The sequence below is a fragment of the Procambarus clarkii genome, chromosome 42 (genome assembly GCF_040958095.1).
Source record: "Procambarus clarkii isolate CNS0578487 chromosome 42, FALCON_Pclarkii_2.0, whole genome shotgun sequence".
Taxonomy (NCBI): Eukaryota; Metazoa; Arthropoda; class Malacostraca; order Decapoda; family Cambaridae; genus Procambarus; species Procambarus clarkii.
In genome coordinates this window covers 2,879,798-2,898,236 of record NC_091191.1, presented here as the reverse complement: position 1 = coordinate 2,898,236, position 18,439 = coordinate 2,879,798, and the positions used below count along the sequence as shown (strand labels likewise).

Below are 18,439 nucleotides of genomic sequence, written 5' to 3'. Positions count from 1 at the left end.
GGTGGGTGAAGGTGTAGGTGGTGAAGGTGTAGGTGGTGAAGGTGTAGGTGGTGAAGGTGTAGGTGGGTGAAGGTGTAGGTGGTGAAGGTGTAGGTGGGTGAAGGTGTAGGTGGTGAAGGTGTAGGTGGTGAAGGTGTAGGTGGTGAAGGTGTAGGTGGTGAAGGTGTAATGGTGAAGGTGTAGGTGGTGAAGGTGTAGGTGGGTGAAGGTGTAGGTGGTGAAGGTGTAGGTGGGTGAAGGTGTAGGTGGTGAAGGTGTAGGTGGGTGAAGGTGTAGGTGGTGAAGGTGTAGGTGGTGAAGGTGTAGGTGGGTGAAGGTGTAGGTGGTGAAGGTGTCGGTGGGTGAAGGTGTAGGTGGGTGAAGGTGTAGGTGGGTGAAGGTGTAGGTGGGTGAAGGTGTAGGTGGTGAAGGTGTAGGTGGGTGTAGGTGTAGGTGGTGAAGGTGTAGGTGGGTGAAGGTGTAGGTGGTGAAGGTATAGGTGGGTGAAGGTGTAGGTGGTGAAGGTGTAGGTGGTGAAGGTGTAGGTGGGTGAAGGTGTAGGTGGGTGAAGGTGTAGGTGGTGAAGGTGTAGGTGGTGAAGGTGTAGGTTGTGAAGGTGTAGGTGGTGAAGGTGTAGGTGGGTGAAGGTGTAGGTGGTGAAGGTGTAGGTGGTTGAAGGTGTAGGTGGTGAAGGTGTAGGTGGTGAAGGTGTAGGTGGTGAAGGTGTAGGTGGTGAAGGTGTAGGTGGTGAAGGTGTAGGTGGTGAAGGTGTAGGTGGTGAAAGTGTAGGTGGGTGAAGGTGTAGGTGGGTGAATTTGTAGGTGGGTGAAGGTGTAGGTGGGTGAAGGTGTAGGTGGGTGAAGGTGTAGGTGGGTGAAGGTGTAGGTGGGTGAAGGTGTAGGTGGGTGAAGGTGTAGGTGGGTGAAGATGAACCAGAGGTGAGAGAGGACAGAAGGCAATATCATAACACTTGAGGAGTCTGCAAGATGGACAACACGGACACTGTTGCAGGCCGGGTAGGGGGCCGCTCGCCTCTCAATATTGCAAGCTGAAAAACACACTTCTTTCGAAACTAGAAAATGTGAATAGACTTTCCTTTAGAAATTTCATTTGGAAATATAAAACAGGAACATTTTCCTCTGGAAAGTGGCAAAAGATGAGCACTTACTTATAGATGTCAAATGACCACACACTTCCTGCTGGCAAAAGGTAAGATAAAAACTACATTTGTTAACGAGTGGGGGCAGGAGAGTACCCTAACAATGGCAGATATGAAATCTTCCCCAAAGTCTTTTTTGCAGAAACAGAGTAAGACGATGAGCAATTAGCTGCAACACAGGTGGACCAGCATGTTGCTTGTGTTAGTTTGTACTTGTAGGTTAACTAAGACTCAGGTCCATCGTAGCTGGTGCCTGTGGTCTGACCGATAACACAACAAGCTTGGAGCTGTTATCTTACAGCAGCTCATCTCAAGCTAGGCTATAGGAACTGATATGTTTAATAATCTTATTATTAGTTTCCAAGTTAAGTCAATTATTTAATGTTAAGTTACAATGACACTTAATACCGAATGAGGCTCGAACCATCTATATCCCAGAGCAAATATATGGTCGGCTGAATTAAATTCAGATGTGTATCTGTATATTGAGAGAATATGAATGGCCGTTGATGAAGTGATGGTCTTAAGAATATTACAGCATGAGACTGTTGATGGCTGAGCGCCTTGTGTTGTAGTGGCTGGCTTCTGGCTGTCCACGAAGGTGAACCACAGGTGGGGAACCTGAATAACATTTACCTCATACATAACAGTAAATATACTGACATTTCTCTGGTGTTGAAGGCTCTAATATATGGGTACGTCCAGCAAGAACGCTTCAAGACTAGACACGAGTTTTTTCAGACAGTTCACTAGCTTATTCAGAGTTCAGATAAATGATGGGGCCCAAGCCGTCTGGGAGAGAACGTGTGCTTTATGTTAGGTTTGGCAGTCACTGCTGTCGAGAAGGTCCGAAATGCACGTTAATACTATAAGCTTATTGATTGCATTGCTTGCAAGGATCAGCATTTGGTTCAGCATGATAAATCTAGACTCAGACTTCATCTCTCTCTCTCTCTCTCTCTCTCTCTCTCTCTCTCTCTCCCTCTCTCTCTCTCTCTCTCTCTCTCTCTCTCTCTCTCTCTCTCTCTCTCTCTCTCTCTCTCTCTCTCTCTCTCTCTCAACTCTGTCAAACCAAACGCAGTAATAATAATAATACCACTGCCAGCCGAGTCATTCCCTTGGGCTCAGTCTGGGAAACAGAGCGAGTTATAACGAGGCGTGTGTTCCACCTCCCAAAGTTGAGGGCAAAATTTAAAAGAGAATAACTATGATGTAGGTCGACGGTGGAGCCGGTAATGGAATATGCGCTTTATGGCAAGTGCTCACCTATCTATGTCGACCCAGCTGTCTCTGTGGGGGTCGAGCTCCAGCTCCTGGGCTCGATTCTAACCTGTTCTAGAAATAACTATCTTCGTTCACTCTCAATTCACTTATAATCCAAACATGGTAAAGGTTCTTCCAGTGGTCCCTCCCTTGTTGGCAGGTCCTGGTCCCTCCCATGTTGGTAGGTCCTGGTCCCTCCCTTGTTGGTAGGTCCTGGTCCCTCCCATGTTGGTAGGTCCTGGTCCTTCCCATGTTGGTAGGTCCTGGTCCCTCCCATGTTGGTAGGTCCAGGTCCCTCCCATGTTGGTAGGTGCTGGTCCCTCCCATGTTGGTAGGTCCTGGTCCCTCCCATGTTGGTAGGTCCTGGTCCCTCCCATGTTGGTAGGTCCTGGTCCCTCCCATGTTGGTAGGTCCTGGTCCCTCCCATGTTGGTAGGTCCTGGTCCCTCCCATGTTGGTAGGTCCTGGTCCCTCGCATGTTGGTAGGTCCTGGTCCCTCCCATGTTGGTAGGTCCAGGTCCCTCCCATGTTGGTAGGTGCTGGTCCCTCCCATGTTGGTAGGTCCTGGTCCCTCCCATGTTGGTAGGTCCTGGTCCCTCCCATGTTGGTAGGTCCAGGTCCCTCCCATGTTGGTAGGTGCTGGTCCCTCCCATGTTGGTAGGTCCTGGTCCCTCTCATGTTGGTAGGTCCTGGTCCTTCTCATGTTGGTAGGTCCTGGTCCCTCCCATGTTGGTAGGTCCTGGTCCCTCCCATGTTGGTAGGTCCTGGTCCCTCCCATGTTGGTAGGTCCAGGTCCCTCCCATGTTGGTAGGTGCTGGTCCCTCCCATGTTGGTAGGTCCAGGTCCCTCCCATGTTGGTAGGTCCTGGTCCCTCCCATGTTGGTAGGTCCAGGTCCCTCCCATGTTGGCAGGTCTTGGTCCCTCCCATGTTGGTAGGTCCTGGTCCCTCCCATGTTGGTAGGTCCTGGTCCCTCCCATGTTGGTAGGTGCTGGTCCCTCCCATGTTGGTAGGTCCTGGTCCCTCCCATGTTGGTAGGTCCTGGTCCCTCCCATGTTGGTAGGTCCAGGTCCCTCCCATGTTGGTAGGTGCTGGTCCCTCCAATGTTGGTAGGTCCTGGTCCCTCTCATGTTGGTAGGTCCAGGCCCCTTTCATGTTGGTAGGTCCAGGTCCCTCCCATGTTGGTAGGTCCAGGTCCCTCCCATGTTGGTAGGTCCTGGTCCTTCTCATGTTGGTAGGTCCTGGTCCCTCCCATGTTGGTAGGTCCAGGTCCCTCCCATGATGGTAGGTCCTGGTCCCTCCCATGTTGGTAGGTCCTGGTCCCTCCCATGTTGGTAGGTCCTGGTCCCTCTCATGTTGGTAGGTCCAGGTCCCTCCCATGTTGGTAGGTCCAGGTCCCTCCCATGTTGGTAGGTCCTGGTCCTTCTCATGTTGGTAGGTCCTGGTCCCTCCCATGTTGGCAGGTCCTGGTCCCTCTCATATTGGTAGGTCCAGGTCCCTCCCATGTTGGTAGGTCCTGGTCCCTCCCATGTTGGTAGGTCCAGGTCCCTCCCATGTTGGTAGGTCCTGGTCCCTCCCATGTTGGTAGGTCCAGGTCCCTCCCATGTTGGTAGGTGCTGGTCCCTCTCATGTTGGTAGGTCCTGGTCCTTCTCATGTTGGTAGGTCCTGGTCCCTCCCATGTTGGTAGGTCCTGGTCCCTCCCATGTTGGTAGGTCCAGGTCCCTCCCATGTTGGTAGGTCCTGGTCCCTCCCATGTTGGTAGGTCCTGGTCCCTCCCATGTTGGTAGGTCCAGGTCCCTCCCATGTTGGTAGGTCCTGGTCCCTCCCATGTTGGTAGGTCCTGGTCCCTCCCATGTTGGTAGGTCCAGGTCCCTCCCATGTTGGTAGGTCCTGGTCCTTCTCATGTTGGTAGGTCCTGGTCCCTCCCATGTTGGCAGGTCCTGGTCCCTCTCATATTGGTAGGTCCAGGTCCCTCCCATGTTGGTAGGTCCTGGTCCCTCCCATGTTGGTAGGTCCAGGTCCCTCCCATGTTGGTAGGTCCAGGTCCCTCCCATGTTGGTAGGTCCTGGTCCTTCTCATGTTGGTAGGTCCTGGTCCCTCCCATGTTGGCAGGTCCTGGTCCCTCTCATATTGGTAGGTCCAGGTCCCTCCCATGTTGGTAGGTCCTGGTCCCTCCCATGTTGGTAGGTCCAGGTCCCTCCCATGTTGGTAGGTCCTGGTCCCTCCCATGTTGGTAGGTCCAGGTCCCTCCCATGTTGGTAGGTCCAGGTCCCTCCCATGTTGGTAGGTCCTGGTCCTTCTCATGTTGGTAGGTCCTGGTCCCTCCCATGTTGGCAGGTCCTGGTCCCTCTCATATTGGTAGGTCCAGGTCCCTCCCATGTTGGTAGGTCCTGGTCCCTCCCATGTTGGTAGGTCCAGGTCCCTCCCATGTTGGTAGGTCCTGGTCCCTCCCATGTTGGTAGGTCCAGGTCCCTCCCATGTTGGTAGGTCCAGGTCCCTCCCATGTTGGTAGGTCCTGGTCCTTCTCATGTTGGTAGGTCCTGGTCCCTCCCATGTTGGCAGGTCCTGGTCCCTCTCATATTGGTAGGTCCAGGTCCCTCCCATGTTGGTAGGTCCTGGTCCCTCCCATGTTGGTAGGTCCAGGTCCCTCCCATGTTGGTAGGTCCTGGTCCCTCCCATGTTGGTAGGTCCTGGTCCTTCTCATGTTGGTAGGTCCTGGTCCCTCCCATGTTGGCAGGTCCTGGTCCCTCTCATATTGGTAGGTCCAGGTCCCTCCCATGTTGGTAGGTCCAGGTCCCTCCCATGTTGGTAGGTCCTGGTCCTTCTCATGTTGGTAGGTCCTGGTCCCTCCCATGTTGGCAGGTCCTGGTCCCTCTCATATTGGTAGGTCCAGGTCCCTCCCATGTTGGTAGGTCCTGGTCCCTCCCATGTTGGTAGGTCCAGGTCCCTCCCATGTTGGTAGGTCCTGGTCCCTCCCATGTTGGTAGGTCCAGGTCCCTCCCATGTTGGTAGGTGCTGGTCCCTCTCATGTTGGTAGGTCCTGGTCCTTCTCATGTTGGTAGGTCCTGGTCCCTCCCATGTTGGTAGGTCCTGGTCCCTCCCATGTTGGTAGGTCCTGGTCCCTCCCATGTTGGTAGGTCCAGGTCCCTCCCATGTTGGTAGGTCCTGGTCCCTCCCATGTTGGCAGGTCCTGGTCCCTCCCATGTTGGTAGGTCCAGGTCCCTCCCATGTTGGTAGGTCCTGGTCCCTCCCATGTTGGTAGGTCCTGGTCCCTCCCATGTTGGTAGGTCCAGGTCCCTCCCATGTTGGTAGGTCCTGGTCCCTCCCATGTTGGTAGGTCCTGGTCCCTCCCATGTTGGTAGGTCCTGGTCCCTCTCATGTTGGTAGGTCCAGGTCCCTCCCATGTTGGTAGGTCCAGGTCCCTCCCATGTTGGTAGGTCCTGGTCCTTCTCATGTTGGTAGGTCCTGGTCCCTCCCATGTTGGCAGGTCCTGGTCCCTCTCATATTGGTAGGTCCAGGTCCCTCCCATGTTGGTAGGTCCTGGTCCCTCCCATGTTGGTAGGTCCAGGTCCCTCCCATGTTGGTAGGTCCTGGTCCCTCCCATGTTGGCAGGTCCTGGTCCCTCTCATATTGGTAGGTCCAGGTCCCTCCCATGTTGGTAGGTCCAGGTCCCTCCCATGTTGGTAGGTCCTGGTCCTTCTCATGTTGGTAGGTCCTGGTCCCTCCCATGTTGGCAGGTCCTGGTCCCTCTCATATTGGTAGGTCCAGGTCCCTCCCATGTTGGTAGGTCCTGGTCCCTCCCATGTTGGTAGGTCCAGGTCCCTCCCATGTTGGTAGGTCCTGGTCCCTCCCATGTTGGTAGGTCCAGGTCCCTCTCATATTGGTAGGTCCTGGTCCTTCTCATATTGGTAGGTCCTGGTCCCTCCCATGTTGGTAGGTCCTGGTCCCTCCCATGTTGGTAGGTCCAGGTCCCTCCCATGTTGGTAGGTCCAGGTCCCTCCCATGTTGGTAGGTCCTGGTCCCTCCCATGTTGGTAGGTCCAGGTCCCTCCAATATTGGTAGGTCCTGGTCCCTCCCATGTTGGCAGGTCCTGGTCCCTCTCATGTTGGTAGGTCCTGGTCCCTCCCATGTTGGCAGGTCCAGGTCCCTCCCATATTGGTAGGTCCTGGTCCCTCCCATGTTGGTAGGTCCTGGTCCCTCTCATGTTGGCAGGTCCAGGTCCCTCCCATATTGGTAGGTCCTGGTCCCTCCCATGTTGGTAGGTCCTGGTCCCTCTCATGTTGGTAGGTCCTGGTCCCTCCCATGTTGGTAGGCCCAGGTCCCTCACCCTCCCCGTCTCTACCAACTTCATGAAGGGGTAATAGGGGGCGACGCCCCTTCAAGGGGGGCATGAGGGTCGACCCCGTATGACACTTTAATCACCTGAAATCCTGCATTAAACTAAAGGATTAAAATCCCCCATTAATCCTGTAAAATTTAATCAGGTTAGCCCCAAGCTCCTGGCACCCAATCTCGGGAAAAACAGACACTCTTTAGCAGACAGATATGACGAGACAACATCAACACCTGTAAACACCTGTAAAGATACAATAACACACATCAACACCTGTAAAGAGACAACAACAACACACATCAACACCTGTTAAGAGACAACAACACACACACATCAACACCCGTAAAGAGACAACAACACACACATCAACACCTGTAAAGAGACAACAACACACACATCAACACCTGTAAAGAGACAACAACACACACATCAACACCTGTTAAGAGACAACAACACACACATCAACACCTGTAAAGAGGGAACAACAGACACATCAACACATGCAGTGCCTATACAAACATCGTACACATGTGACTACAACTGGAGAACATGTATAGGAGCAACGGCACACCTGCCAACACCTGTAGCTAACATGTGAGTGCGCCGCACGCAACACCCTTAAAACATTTACAATTGAAGCCGCCACACACAACACAAGCCAGGAAGCTGACTTTTACCATCACGTAAACCTCTTATGGCGGGTCCCCTGAACCCCTTGTTGCCCCTGCTTGCTGGTGCCAGGGACGGTGGCAGGGACGGTGGCAGGGACGGTGGCGGTGACGGTGGTAGGGACGGTGGTAGGGACGGTGGTAGGGACGGTGGTAGGGACGGTGGCAGGGACGGTGGTAGGGGCGGTGGTAGGGACGGTGGTAGGGACGGTGGTAGGGGCGGTGGTAGGGACGGTGGCAGGGACGGTGGCAGGGACGGTGGTAGGGACGGTGGCGGTGACGGTGGTAGGGACGGTGGCAGGGACGGTGCCAGGGACGGTGCCAGGGACGGTGGTAGGGACGGTGGCGGTGACGGTGGTAGGGACGGTGGTAGGGACGGTGGCAGAGACGGTGGTAGGGACGGTGGCAGGGACGGTGGCAGGGACGGTGGCAGGGACGGTGGCAGGGACGGTGGTAGGGACGGTGGCAGGGACGGTGGCAGGGACGGTGGCGGTGACGGTGGTAGGGACGGTGGTAGGGACGGTGGCAGAGACGGTGGTAGGGACGATGGCAGGGACGGTGGCAGGGACGGTGGCAGGAACGGTGGCGGTGACGGTGGTAGGGACGGTGGTAGGGACGTGGCAGAGACGGTGGTAGGGGCGGTGGCAGGGACGGTGGCAGGGACGGTGGCAGGGACGGTGGCGGTGACGGTGGTAGGGACGGTGGTAGGGACGGTGGCAGAGACGGTGGCAGGGACGGTGCCAGGGACGGTGCCAGGGACGGTGGCAGGGACGGTGCCAGGGACGGTGGCAGGGACGGTGCCAGGGACGGTGCCAGGGACGGTGGCAGGAACGGTGCCAGGGACGGTGCCAGGGACGGTGGCAGGGACGGTGGCAGGGACGGTGGTAGGGACGGTGGCAGGGACGGTGGTAATGACGGTGGCAGGGACGGTGCCAGGGACGGTGGCAGGGACGGTGGCAGGGACGGTGGTAGGGACGGTGCCAGGGACGGTGGCAGGGACGGTGGCAGGGACGGTGCCAGGGACGGTGCCAGGGACGGTGGCAGGGGCGGTGCCAACGACGGTGGTAGGGACGGTGGCAGGGACGGTGGCAGGGACGGTGGCAGGGACGGTGCCAGGGACGGTGGCAGGGACGGTGGCAGGGACGGTGGCAGGGACGGTGGCAGGGACGGTGCCAGGGACGGTGGCAGGGACGGTGGCAGGGACGGTGCCAGGGACGGTGGCAGGGACGGTGCCAGGGACGGTGGCAGGGACGGTGGCAGGGACGGTGGTAGGGACGGTGGCAGGGACGGTGGCAGGGACGGTGCCAGGGACGGTGGTAGGGACGGTGGCAGGGACGGTGGCAGGGACGGTGGCAGGGACGGTGGCCGGGACGGTGGCAGGGACGGTGGCAGGGACGGTGGTAGGGACGGTGCCAGGGACGGTGGCAGGGACGATGGCAGGGACGATGGCAGGGACGGTGGCAGGGACGGTGGTAGGGACGGTGCCAGGGACGGTGGTAGGGACGGTGGCAGGAACGGTGGCAGGGACGGTGGCAGGGACGGTGGCCGGGACGGTGGCAGGGACGGTGGCAGGGACAGTGCCAGGGACGGTGCCAGGGACGGTGCCAGGGACGGTGGTAGGGACGGTGGCAGGGGCGGTGCCAACGACGGTGGCAGGGACGGTGGCAGGGACGGTGGCAGGGACGGTGGCAGGGACGGTGCCAGGGACGGTGGTAGGGACGGTTGCAGGGGCGGTGCCAACGACGGTGGTAGGGACGGTGCCAGGGACGGTGGCAGGGACGGTGGTAGGGACGGTGGCAGGGACGGTGGCAGGGACGGTGGCAGGGACGGTGCCAGGGACGGTGGCAGGGACGGTGGCAGGGACGGTGCCAGGGACGGTGGCAGGGACGGTGGCAGGGACGGTGCCAGGGACGGTGCCAGGGACGGTGCCAGGGACGGTGCCAGGGACGGTGGCAGGAACGGTGGCAGGGACGGTGGCAGGGACGGTGGTAGGGACGGTGCCAGGGACGGTGCCAGGGACGGTGGCAGGGACGGTGGCAGGGACGGTGGTAGGGACGGTGCCAGGGACGGTGGTAGGGACGGTGGCAGGGACGGTGGCAGGGACGGTGGCAGGGACGGTGCCAGGGACGGTGCCAGGGACGGTGATAGGGACGGTGGCAGGGGCGGTGCCAACGACGGTGGTAGGGACGGTGGCAGGGACGGTGGCAGGGACGGTGCCAGGGACGGTGGCAGGGGCGGTGCCAACGACGGTGGTAGGGACGGTGCCAGGGACGGTGCCAGGGACGGTGGCAGGGACGGTGGCAGGGACGGTGGCAGGGACGGTGGCGGGACGGTGCCAGGGACGGTGGCAGGGACGGTGGCAGGGACGGTGGTAGGGACGGTGCCAGGGACGGTGGCAGGGACGGTGCCAGGGACGGTGGCAGGGACGGTGGCAGGGACGGTGCCAGGGACGGTGCCGGGGACGGTGTGTGTGTGTGTGTACTCACCTAATTCTACTCACCTAGTTGTGTTTGCGGGGGTTGAGCTCTGGCTCTTTGGTCCCGCCTCTCAACCGTCAATCAACAGGTGTACAGGTTCCTGAGCCTATCGGGCTCTATCATATCTACACTTGAAACTGTGTATGGAGTCAGCCTCCACCACATCACCCCCTAATGCATTCCATTTGTCAACCACTCTGACAAAAAAAAAGTTCCTTCTAATATCTCTGTGGCTCATTTGGGCACTCAGTTTCCACCTGTGTCCCCTTGTGCGTGTTCCCCTTGTGTTAAATAGACTGTCTTTATCTACCCTATCAATTTCCTTCAGAATCTTGAATGTGGTGATCATGTCCCCCCTAACTTTTCTGTCTTCCAGCGAAGTGAGGTTTAATTCCCGTAGTCTCCCCTCGTAGCTCATACCTCTCAGCTCGGGTACTAGTCTGGTGGCAAACCTTTGAACCTTTTCCAGTTTAGTCTTATCCTTGACTAGATATGGACTCCATGTTGGGGCTGCATACTCCAGGATTGGCTTGACATATGTGGTATACAAAGATCTAAATGATTCTTTACACAAGTTTCTGAATGCCGTTCGTATGTTGGCCAGCCTGGCATATGCCGCTGATGTTATCCTCTTGATATGGGCTGCAGGAGACAAGTCTGGCGTGATATCAACTCCCAAGTCTTTCTATTGCTCTGACTCATGAAGAATTTCCTCTCCCAGATGATACCTTGTATCTGGCCTCCTGCTCCCTACACCTATCTTCATTACATAACATTTGGTTGAGTTAAACTCTAACAACCATTTGTTCGACCATTCCTTCAGTTTGTCTAGGTCTTCTTGAAGCCTCAAACAGTCCTCATCTGTCTTAATCCTTCTCATAATTTTGGCATCGTTCACAAACATTGAGAGAAATGAATCTATATCCTCCGGGAGATCATTTACATATATCAGAAACAAGATAGGACCGAGTACAGAGCCCTGTGGGACTCCACTGGTGACTTCACGCCAATCGGAGGTCTCACCCCTCACCGTAACTCTCTGCTTCCTATTGCTTAGGTACTCCCTTATCCACTGGAGCACCTTACCAGCTACACCTGCCTGTCTCTCCAGCTTATGTACCAGCCTCTTATGCGGTACTGTGTCAAAGGCTTTCCGACAATCCAAGAAAATGTAGTCCGCCCAGCCCTCTCTTTCTTGCTTAATCTGTGTCACCTGGTCGTAGAATTCTATCAAGCCTGTAAGGCAAGATTTACCCTCCCTGAACCCATGTTGGCGATTTGTCACGAAGTCCCTTCTCTCCAGCTGTGCTACCAGGTTTTTTCTCACGATCTTCTCCATCACCTTGCATGGTATACAAGTCAAGGACACTGGCCTGTAGTTCAGTGCCTCTTGCCTGTCGCCCTTTTTGTATATTGGGACCACATTCGCCGTCTTCCATATTTCTGGTAGGTCTCCCGTCTCCAGTGACCTACTATACACTATGGAGAGTGGCAAGCAAAGTGCCTCTGCACACTCTTTCAGTACCCATGGCGAGATCCCGTCTGGACCATTAGCCTTTCTAACATCCAGATCCAGCAGGTGTCTCTTGACCTCCTCTCTCGTAATTTCGAACTCTTCCAAGGCCGCCTGGTTTACTTCCCTTTCTCCTTGCACAGTGACCTCACCTTGTTCTGTTGTGAAAACCTCTTGGAACCTCTTGTTGAGTTCATCACACACCTCTTTGTCATTCTCTGTATACCTGTCCTCGCCTGTTCTAAGTTTCACTACCTGTTCTTTCATTGTTGTTTTCCTTCTGATGTGGCTGTGGCTTCTGTGGGAGTAGCTTTGGTTCGGTCTTGGCTTTGTTTGCTATATCATTTTCATAACTTTTCTCTTCTTCTCTTCTCACCCTGACATACTCATTCCTGGTTCTCTGGTATCTCTCTCTGCTTTCTGGTGTTCTGTTATTCCGGAAGTTCCTCCACGCCCTTTTGTTCAGTTTCTTTGCTTCCATACATGCCCTATTATACCATGGATTGTTCTTTTGCTTCTCGGATTTTTCCTTTTGGTCCGGGATGTATCTGCTTACTGCCTCCTGACACTTTTGGGTGACATAGTCCATCATATCTTGTACAGACTTAGCTCTGAGGTCTGTGTCCCAAGGTATTTCCCTTAGGAAGCTTCTCATCTCCTCATAATTTCCCATTCGGTATGCCAGCCTTTTGTTTCCTAGTTCTTTTTCGGGGGGATAATTCCTAGCTCTACCAGGTACTCAAAGTTCAATACACTGTGATCACTCATTCCCAAGGGTGCTTCCATCTTGACTTCCCTTGTATCCCACTCATTTAGGGTAAATATCAGATCAAGCATTGCTGGTTCATCCTCTCCTCTCATTCTTGTTGGATCCTTGATGTGCTGGCTTAGAAAGTTTCTTGTCGCCACGTCCAGCAGCTTAGCCCTCCATGTTTCTGGTCTTCTATGTGGGTCTCCGTTCTCCCAATCTATCTTCTCATCGTTGAAGTCTTCCATGATTAGTAGTCCGAATCCATTCCTGCTAGCAACAGAAGCTGCTCTCTCTATTATGTTAATGGTGGCCATATTGTTTCTATCACATTCCTGTCTGGGTTTTCTGTCATTTGGTGGTGGATTATATATGACTACGATTATAATTTTTTGCCCTCCAGTTGTTATTGTTCCTATTATGTAGTCACTGAAACCTTCACATCCCTGAACAACCAACTCCTCAAAATCCCAGCCTTTTCTTACCAGCAGGGCTATACCACCACCACCTCTTCCTTCTCTCTCTTTCCTCATAGCATAATAGTCCTGTGGGAACACTGCATTTGTTATTGTTTTCGTCAGCTTTGTTTGTGTGAGAGCTATTATGTCTGGGTTTTCCTCTAGTACCCATTCTCCAAGTTCATTTGCTTTATTTGTAATTCCATCTATGTTAGTGTACATTGCCTTGAGGCTCACTTTCTTCTGTTCCTTCTCAAATCTTTTCTTTGGTGAGTGTTCTGCTGGTGGAGGAAGCTGTGCCATGGGTGTGAGAATTTGTGAGGTGGATACCAGGGTTGCAGAGGATACTGGGATGAGGGGTGGGGGGTCAAGTGAAGGGGGAGGGGCAGGGAGGGTATGGGGTGAAAGGGGAGGGAGGACGGGAAGGAAAGGGGGGTTTTCTATGCGGAGGAGGGTGGTGGGGTTGCCCTCCCCGCTGGTGTTACTGGGTAGCTGGTTGTGGGTTCCCCCCTCGCCTCTGGGGGTGATGTGTTGGGAGCTGTGGTTTCCTGGTTTTTCCCTCTCGTCCTGCGCTTCTTCCTTGCTTCTGCCGCCATGGCCCTCTCTTCCCTCGTCATGTCCCTCTGGAGGAATACTTTTTTTTAATTCTCCCACATGTTGCAGGTGGCTTTTCTTTGTTAGAATCGTGTCCTTTGTGTTCTCGTTTGCAAACACTATCTTTAACACACGGTCTCGGTCTTTTTTGTACCAGCCTAACCTGAAAACCTTCTCAATGCTATGCTCAGCTCCTTCCATGTCTAGTGCCTTCAGTATTTCATTCACTGCCGCTTTGTCCTTATCATTCCACTCTTTCCTATTAGAGCCTTCCTGCTCTTTAATACCCACAGCTACCACTGCTCTTTTCCTTTCCAGCAGCTGGCTAGTGGAGCGTGCCGCTTCCTGTGAGGTGGCTGCTTTCATGGCTACCTCCATCACCGCAGACATTACTTCAGAGTTTTTTTTAGCATTTCTGCAAATGTTGCATTTATTGTGGCATTCTCTTCCAAAATACTATTACCACCTTCTCCCTGGGTGGTTATCTGAGTCTCAGCATCGATACTGTTCTCTTTGAGGGCTCTAATCTCCTCCTTTGCTGCTGTCAGCTCTCTTTTTAGGTTGCTTATTTCATTCTTCATTTCTTGCATCATTTCCTGCATCTCACTCTTGATGTCCTCCAGAAACTGGGCGAACATTTCCTTCATTTCGTCACCTGAACTGTGTGTGTGTGTGTGTGTGTGTGTGTGTGTGTGTGTGTGTGTGTACTCACCTATTTGTACTCACCTATTTGTGCTTGCGGGGGTTGAGCTTTGGCTCTTTGGTCCCGCCTCTCAACTGTCAATCAACTGGTGTACAGATTCCTGAGCCTGCTGGGCTCTATCATATCTACATTTAAAACTGTGTATGGAGTCAGCCTCCACCACATCACTGCCTAATGCATTCCATCCGTTAACTACTCTGACACTGAAAAAGTTCCTTCTAACGTCTCTGTGGCTCATGTGGGTACTCAGTTTCCACCTGTGTCCCCTTGTTCGCGTCCCACCAGTGTTGAATAGCTCATCCTTGTTTACCCGGTCGATTCCTCTGAGGATTTTGTAGATTGTGATCATGTCTCCCCTTACTCTTCTGTCTTCCAGTGTCGATAGGTGCATTTCCCGCAGCCTTTCCTCGTAACTCATGCCTCTTAGTTCTGGGACTAGTCTAGTGGCATACCTTTGGACTTTTTCCAGCTTCCTCTTGTGCTTGACAAGGTACGGGCTCCATGCTGGGGCCGCATACTCCAGGATTGGTCGTACATATGTGGTGTACAAGATTCTGAATGATTCCTTACACAGGTTCCTGAACGCTGTTCTGATGTTAGCCAGCCTCGCATATGCCGCAGACGTTATTCTTTTTATGTGGGCTTCAGGAGACAGGTTTGGTGTGATATCAACTCCTAGATCTTTCTCTCTGTTCGTTTCATTAATTAAGTACTTCATCTCCTATTCTGTATCCTGTGTTTGGCCTCCTATTTCCACTGCCTAGTTTCATTACTTTGCATTTACTCGGGTTGAACTTCAACAGCCATTTGTTGGACCATTTACTCAGTCTGTCTAGGTCATCTTGTAGCCTCCTACTATCGTCCTCAGTTTCAATCCTCCTCATAATTTTTGCATCATCGGCAAACATTGAGAGAAACGATTCTATACCCTCTGGAAGATCATTTACATATATCAGAAACAGTATAGGTCCAAGGACTGACCCCTGCGGTACTCCAATCGTAACGTCTCGCCAATCTGAGACCTCACCCCTCACACTGACTCGTTGTCTCCTGTTACTTAGGTACTCCTGTATCCAACGGAGTACCTTCCCTTTCACTCCAGCCTGCATCTCCAGTTTTTTCACTAGCCTCTTGTGTGGCACTGTATCAAAGGCTTTCTGACAATCCAAAAATATGCAGTCTGCCCACCCTTCTCTTTCTTGCCTTATTTTTGTTGCCTGGTCGTAGAATTCAAGTAACCCTGTGAGGCAGGACCTGCCATCCCTGAATCCATGTTGATGCTGTGTTACAAAGTTCTTTCGCTCCAGGTGCTCCACTAGCTTTCTTCGCACAATCTTCTCCATCATCTTGCATGGTATGCAGGTTAGGGACACTGGCCTGTAATTCAGTGTCTCCTGTCTATCCCCTTTCTTGTATATCGGGACTACGTTAGCTGCTTTCCAAATTTCTGGCAGTTCCCCTGTTGCCAGTGATTTGTTATACACCATGGAGAGCGGGAGACACAGTTCTTCTGCTCCTTCCTTTAGTATCCAAGGGGAGATTCCATCTGGGCCTATAGCCTTTGTCACATCCAATTCTAGTAAACACTTCCTTACTTCCCCGCTGGTAATCTCAAACTCTTCCAGTGGTTCCTGGTTAGCTATTCCCTCTCTTATCTCTGGGATTTCTCCTTGCTCTAAGGTGAAGACCTCTTGGAATTTCTTATTCAGTTCCTCACACACTTCCTTGTCGTTTGTAGTGTGTGTGTGTGTTTGTAGTGTGTGTGTGTGTGTGTGTGTGTGTGTGTGTGTGTGTGTGTGTGTGTGTGTGTGTGTGTGTGTGTGTGTGTATGTGTGTGTGTGTGTGTGTGTGTGTGTGCATCTTGTTCTAAACATCAACATTTATCTCACACCAAAGACCTGCCTGAAACAAGAGGTCACAACCCCAATAATCACTTGCAGTAATCTAACTAATGTTGCACTAACCTTCATTACTGGTTCTTAATTATCTAATGTATTGGTGATTGTGCTAATGGACTTGACTAGCTTGGGACGTTCACCAGTAAGTCTAACCAAGTGCTTTACAACTTTGGCTGTGCCGATAGTATTATTTAGATAAACAAAAAAAAATTATAGGCCGTTGTTGATTTACTGTGATAGATATGTATATGTGATTAAACATACTTGGCAATACGTGCATTACATATATATACTCACACACACACACACACACACACACACACACACACACACACACACACACACACACACACACACACACACACACACACACACACACAGCCCATATCAAGAGGATAACATCAGCGGCATATGCCAGGCTGACCAACATACGAACGGCATTCAGAAACTTGTGTAAAGAATCATTCAGAACTTTGTATACCACATATGTTAGGCCAATCCTGGAGTATGCAGCCCCAGCATGGAGTCCATATCTAGTCAAGGATAAGACTAAACTGGAAAAGGTTCAAAGGTTTGCCACCAGATGTAACAAGGCCTCAGGGAGGCGGCTCATGTCTAACTAACCTATTTTATCGCCGTCTTGATGAACTGGCAGTAACACAAGAGACGAGAGAAGGCTCGACTGATTGTATTTATTCACTCAAAAACCTCTGAGACGATTATACATGAAAGGCGTCTATGTGGAGATATAGAACCAGCTGGAGCAGCTGGTATACTTCTATTCGTGTCAACAGTGTGTGTGTGTGTGCGTGTGTGCGCGCGCGTGAGTGAGTGAGTGAGTGAGTGAGTGAGTGAGTGAGTGAGTGAGTGAGTTAGTGAGTGAGTGAGTGAGTGAGTGAGTGAGTGAGTGAGTGAGTGAGTGTGCGCGCGCGCGTGTGATGAGTACATAGTCAATAACTTGGTGTACAAACGAATGATCGTGGTCTCCGCCTATGTGAACAAATATGTGTAGTGTTCTGCCTATATCATGCCGGAGTATTTATATAAAAGCTCTCGGGACCCGCCTTCATTACCTGCAGGTATTGGATAATTACAGGAAGGTTATGAGTGGTGGTATTGACGGAGGTCTCCCGGCTCCCTTATTACTCGCTGGAAGACCTCGCTCTTGTTACTTGTTGAGCATCACACACTTTCTGACTCCCACTGTATATATTGTTGCTGTTGTTATTGTTAGTGCTGTTGTTGCTGTAGGTATCACCTGAGCTGGTATCAAATTAGCAAGTATCACCCGAGCTGGTACCCCCTTGTACTCACTAATGAACACAGACGTATCTACGTGCTGGTGCGAGTGAATGGTGGACGCATTGACTCGTGTGTGTTGAGGGGGAGAAACTGCTTCCTCATTCCTCATAAATTATTTGAGTTCTGGGAAAAGTTCACAGGGATCAGTGAGGAGAAGACTGAGTGACGGGAAATGAGAGAGAGAGAGAGAGAGAGAGAGAGAGAGAGAGAGAGAGAGAGAGAGAGAGAGAGAGAGAGAGAGAGAGAGAGAGAGAGAGGGAGGGAGAGAGAGGGTAAAATTACGTAATGGAAAGAAGGAATCCTGTGGGAAGGAAGAGGGAGGAGAGAAAGGAAGAATGTAAGGAGCTCGAGATAAGGAACGAGACAGGAAGGGAACACCACTCGCTTTATTACGATTAACTTTACAACCGAGGATAACACAGCTCCTGGAAAAATCCATAAATGGTGTGTAGAGACAAGAGATGAGAGGAGGACTGCTCTCCCCCCCCCTCCCTCCCTCCGGGGAGACTCATGGCAGGTGTGGATAATGTAACAACAATGTAACAACAATGTAACATACAACTCGAATATAATATAATAACAAGTATTTTTGTTTTTAAATGATCTGACAAAACCCATCACTACACTCTCAGTTACTACTGTTACTAGCACTAAGACTACTACTACTATGACTAGTACTATGACTACTATCTTATCTTGAGGTTATCTTGAGATGATTTCGGGGCTTTTTAGTGTCCCCGCGGCCCGGTCCTCGACCTGGCCTCCACCCCCAGGAAGCAGCCCGTGACAGCTGACTAACACCCAGGTACCTATTTTACTGCTAGGTAACAAGGGCATAGGGTGAAATAAACTCTGCCCATTGTTTCTTGCCGGCGCCTGGGATCGACCCCAGGACCACAGGATCACAAGTCCAGCGTGCTGTCCGCTCGGCCGACTGGCTCCATCCTAAAGTACTATGACAAGAATGGAAAATTTCAAGTCTCTGTACTCTCATGAACTCAATGTACCTTCTTGTATATAAATAAATATATAAATTAATAAGTTACTAACACTTACTACTTAAGTGTTAGTAACACTTACCATTACTAACACAGCTACTATTACTCTGCTACCACTACTACTACTTATACCACTACGACTGTTACTACCAAATGTTACTACTACGTCGATGCTTTACAGAAACACTAGAGGCGTAAAACCCCCTTACTTGAGACATTAACCCTCTGAAGAGGCATAAAACCCCCTTACTTGAGACATTAACCCTCTGAAGAGGCATAAAACCCCCTTACTTGAGACATTAACCCTCTGAAGAGGCGTAAAACCCCCTTACTTGAGACATTAACCCT

The 18,439-nt window shown here is 52.3% G+C and overlaps 1 protein-coding gene across 1 annotated transcript; it reads right to left on the bottom strand.

The window, feature by feature from the left end:
- Window positions 1-1,670: 1,670 nt before the first annotated feature.
- LOC138373341 (mucin-2-like) lies at window positions 1,671-12,386 on the bottom strand. Its single transcript, XM_069339537.1, has 3 exons — window positions 12,278-12,386; window positions 7,410-9,881; window positions 1,671-1,759 (listed from the first exon to the last, which is right to left on the bottom strand). The coding sequence occupies exons 1-3, from the start codon at window positions 12,384-12,386 to the stop codon at window positions 1,671-1,673; spliced, it is 2,670 nt and encodes an 889-aa protein (XP_069195638.1).
- Window positions 12,387-18,439: the final 6,053 nt, after the last annotated feature.

What these genes read in the sequence shown, in the direction of transcription:
- LOC138373341 (XM_069339537.1), bottom strand. Translation starts at nt 12,386, where the DNA reads ATGGAAGACTTCAACGATGAGAAGATAGATTGGGAGAACGGAGACCCA. An exon ending in GGCGACAAGAAACTTTCTAA is followed by an intron (nt 9,882 to 12,277) that starts GCCAGCACATCA and finishes GAATTAGGTGAG; the next exon opens with TACACACACACACACACCGT. An exon ending in CATAAGAGGTTTACGTGATG is followed by an intron (nt 1,760 to 7,409) that starts GTAAAAGTCAGC and finishes AATGTTATTCAG; the next exon opens with GTTCCCCACCTGTGGTTCAC.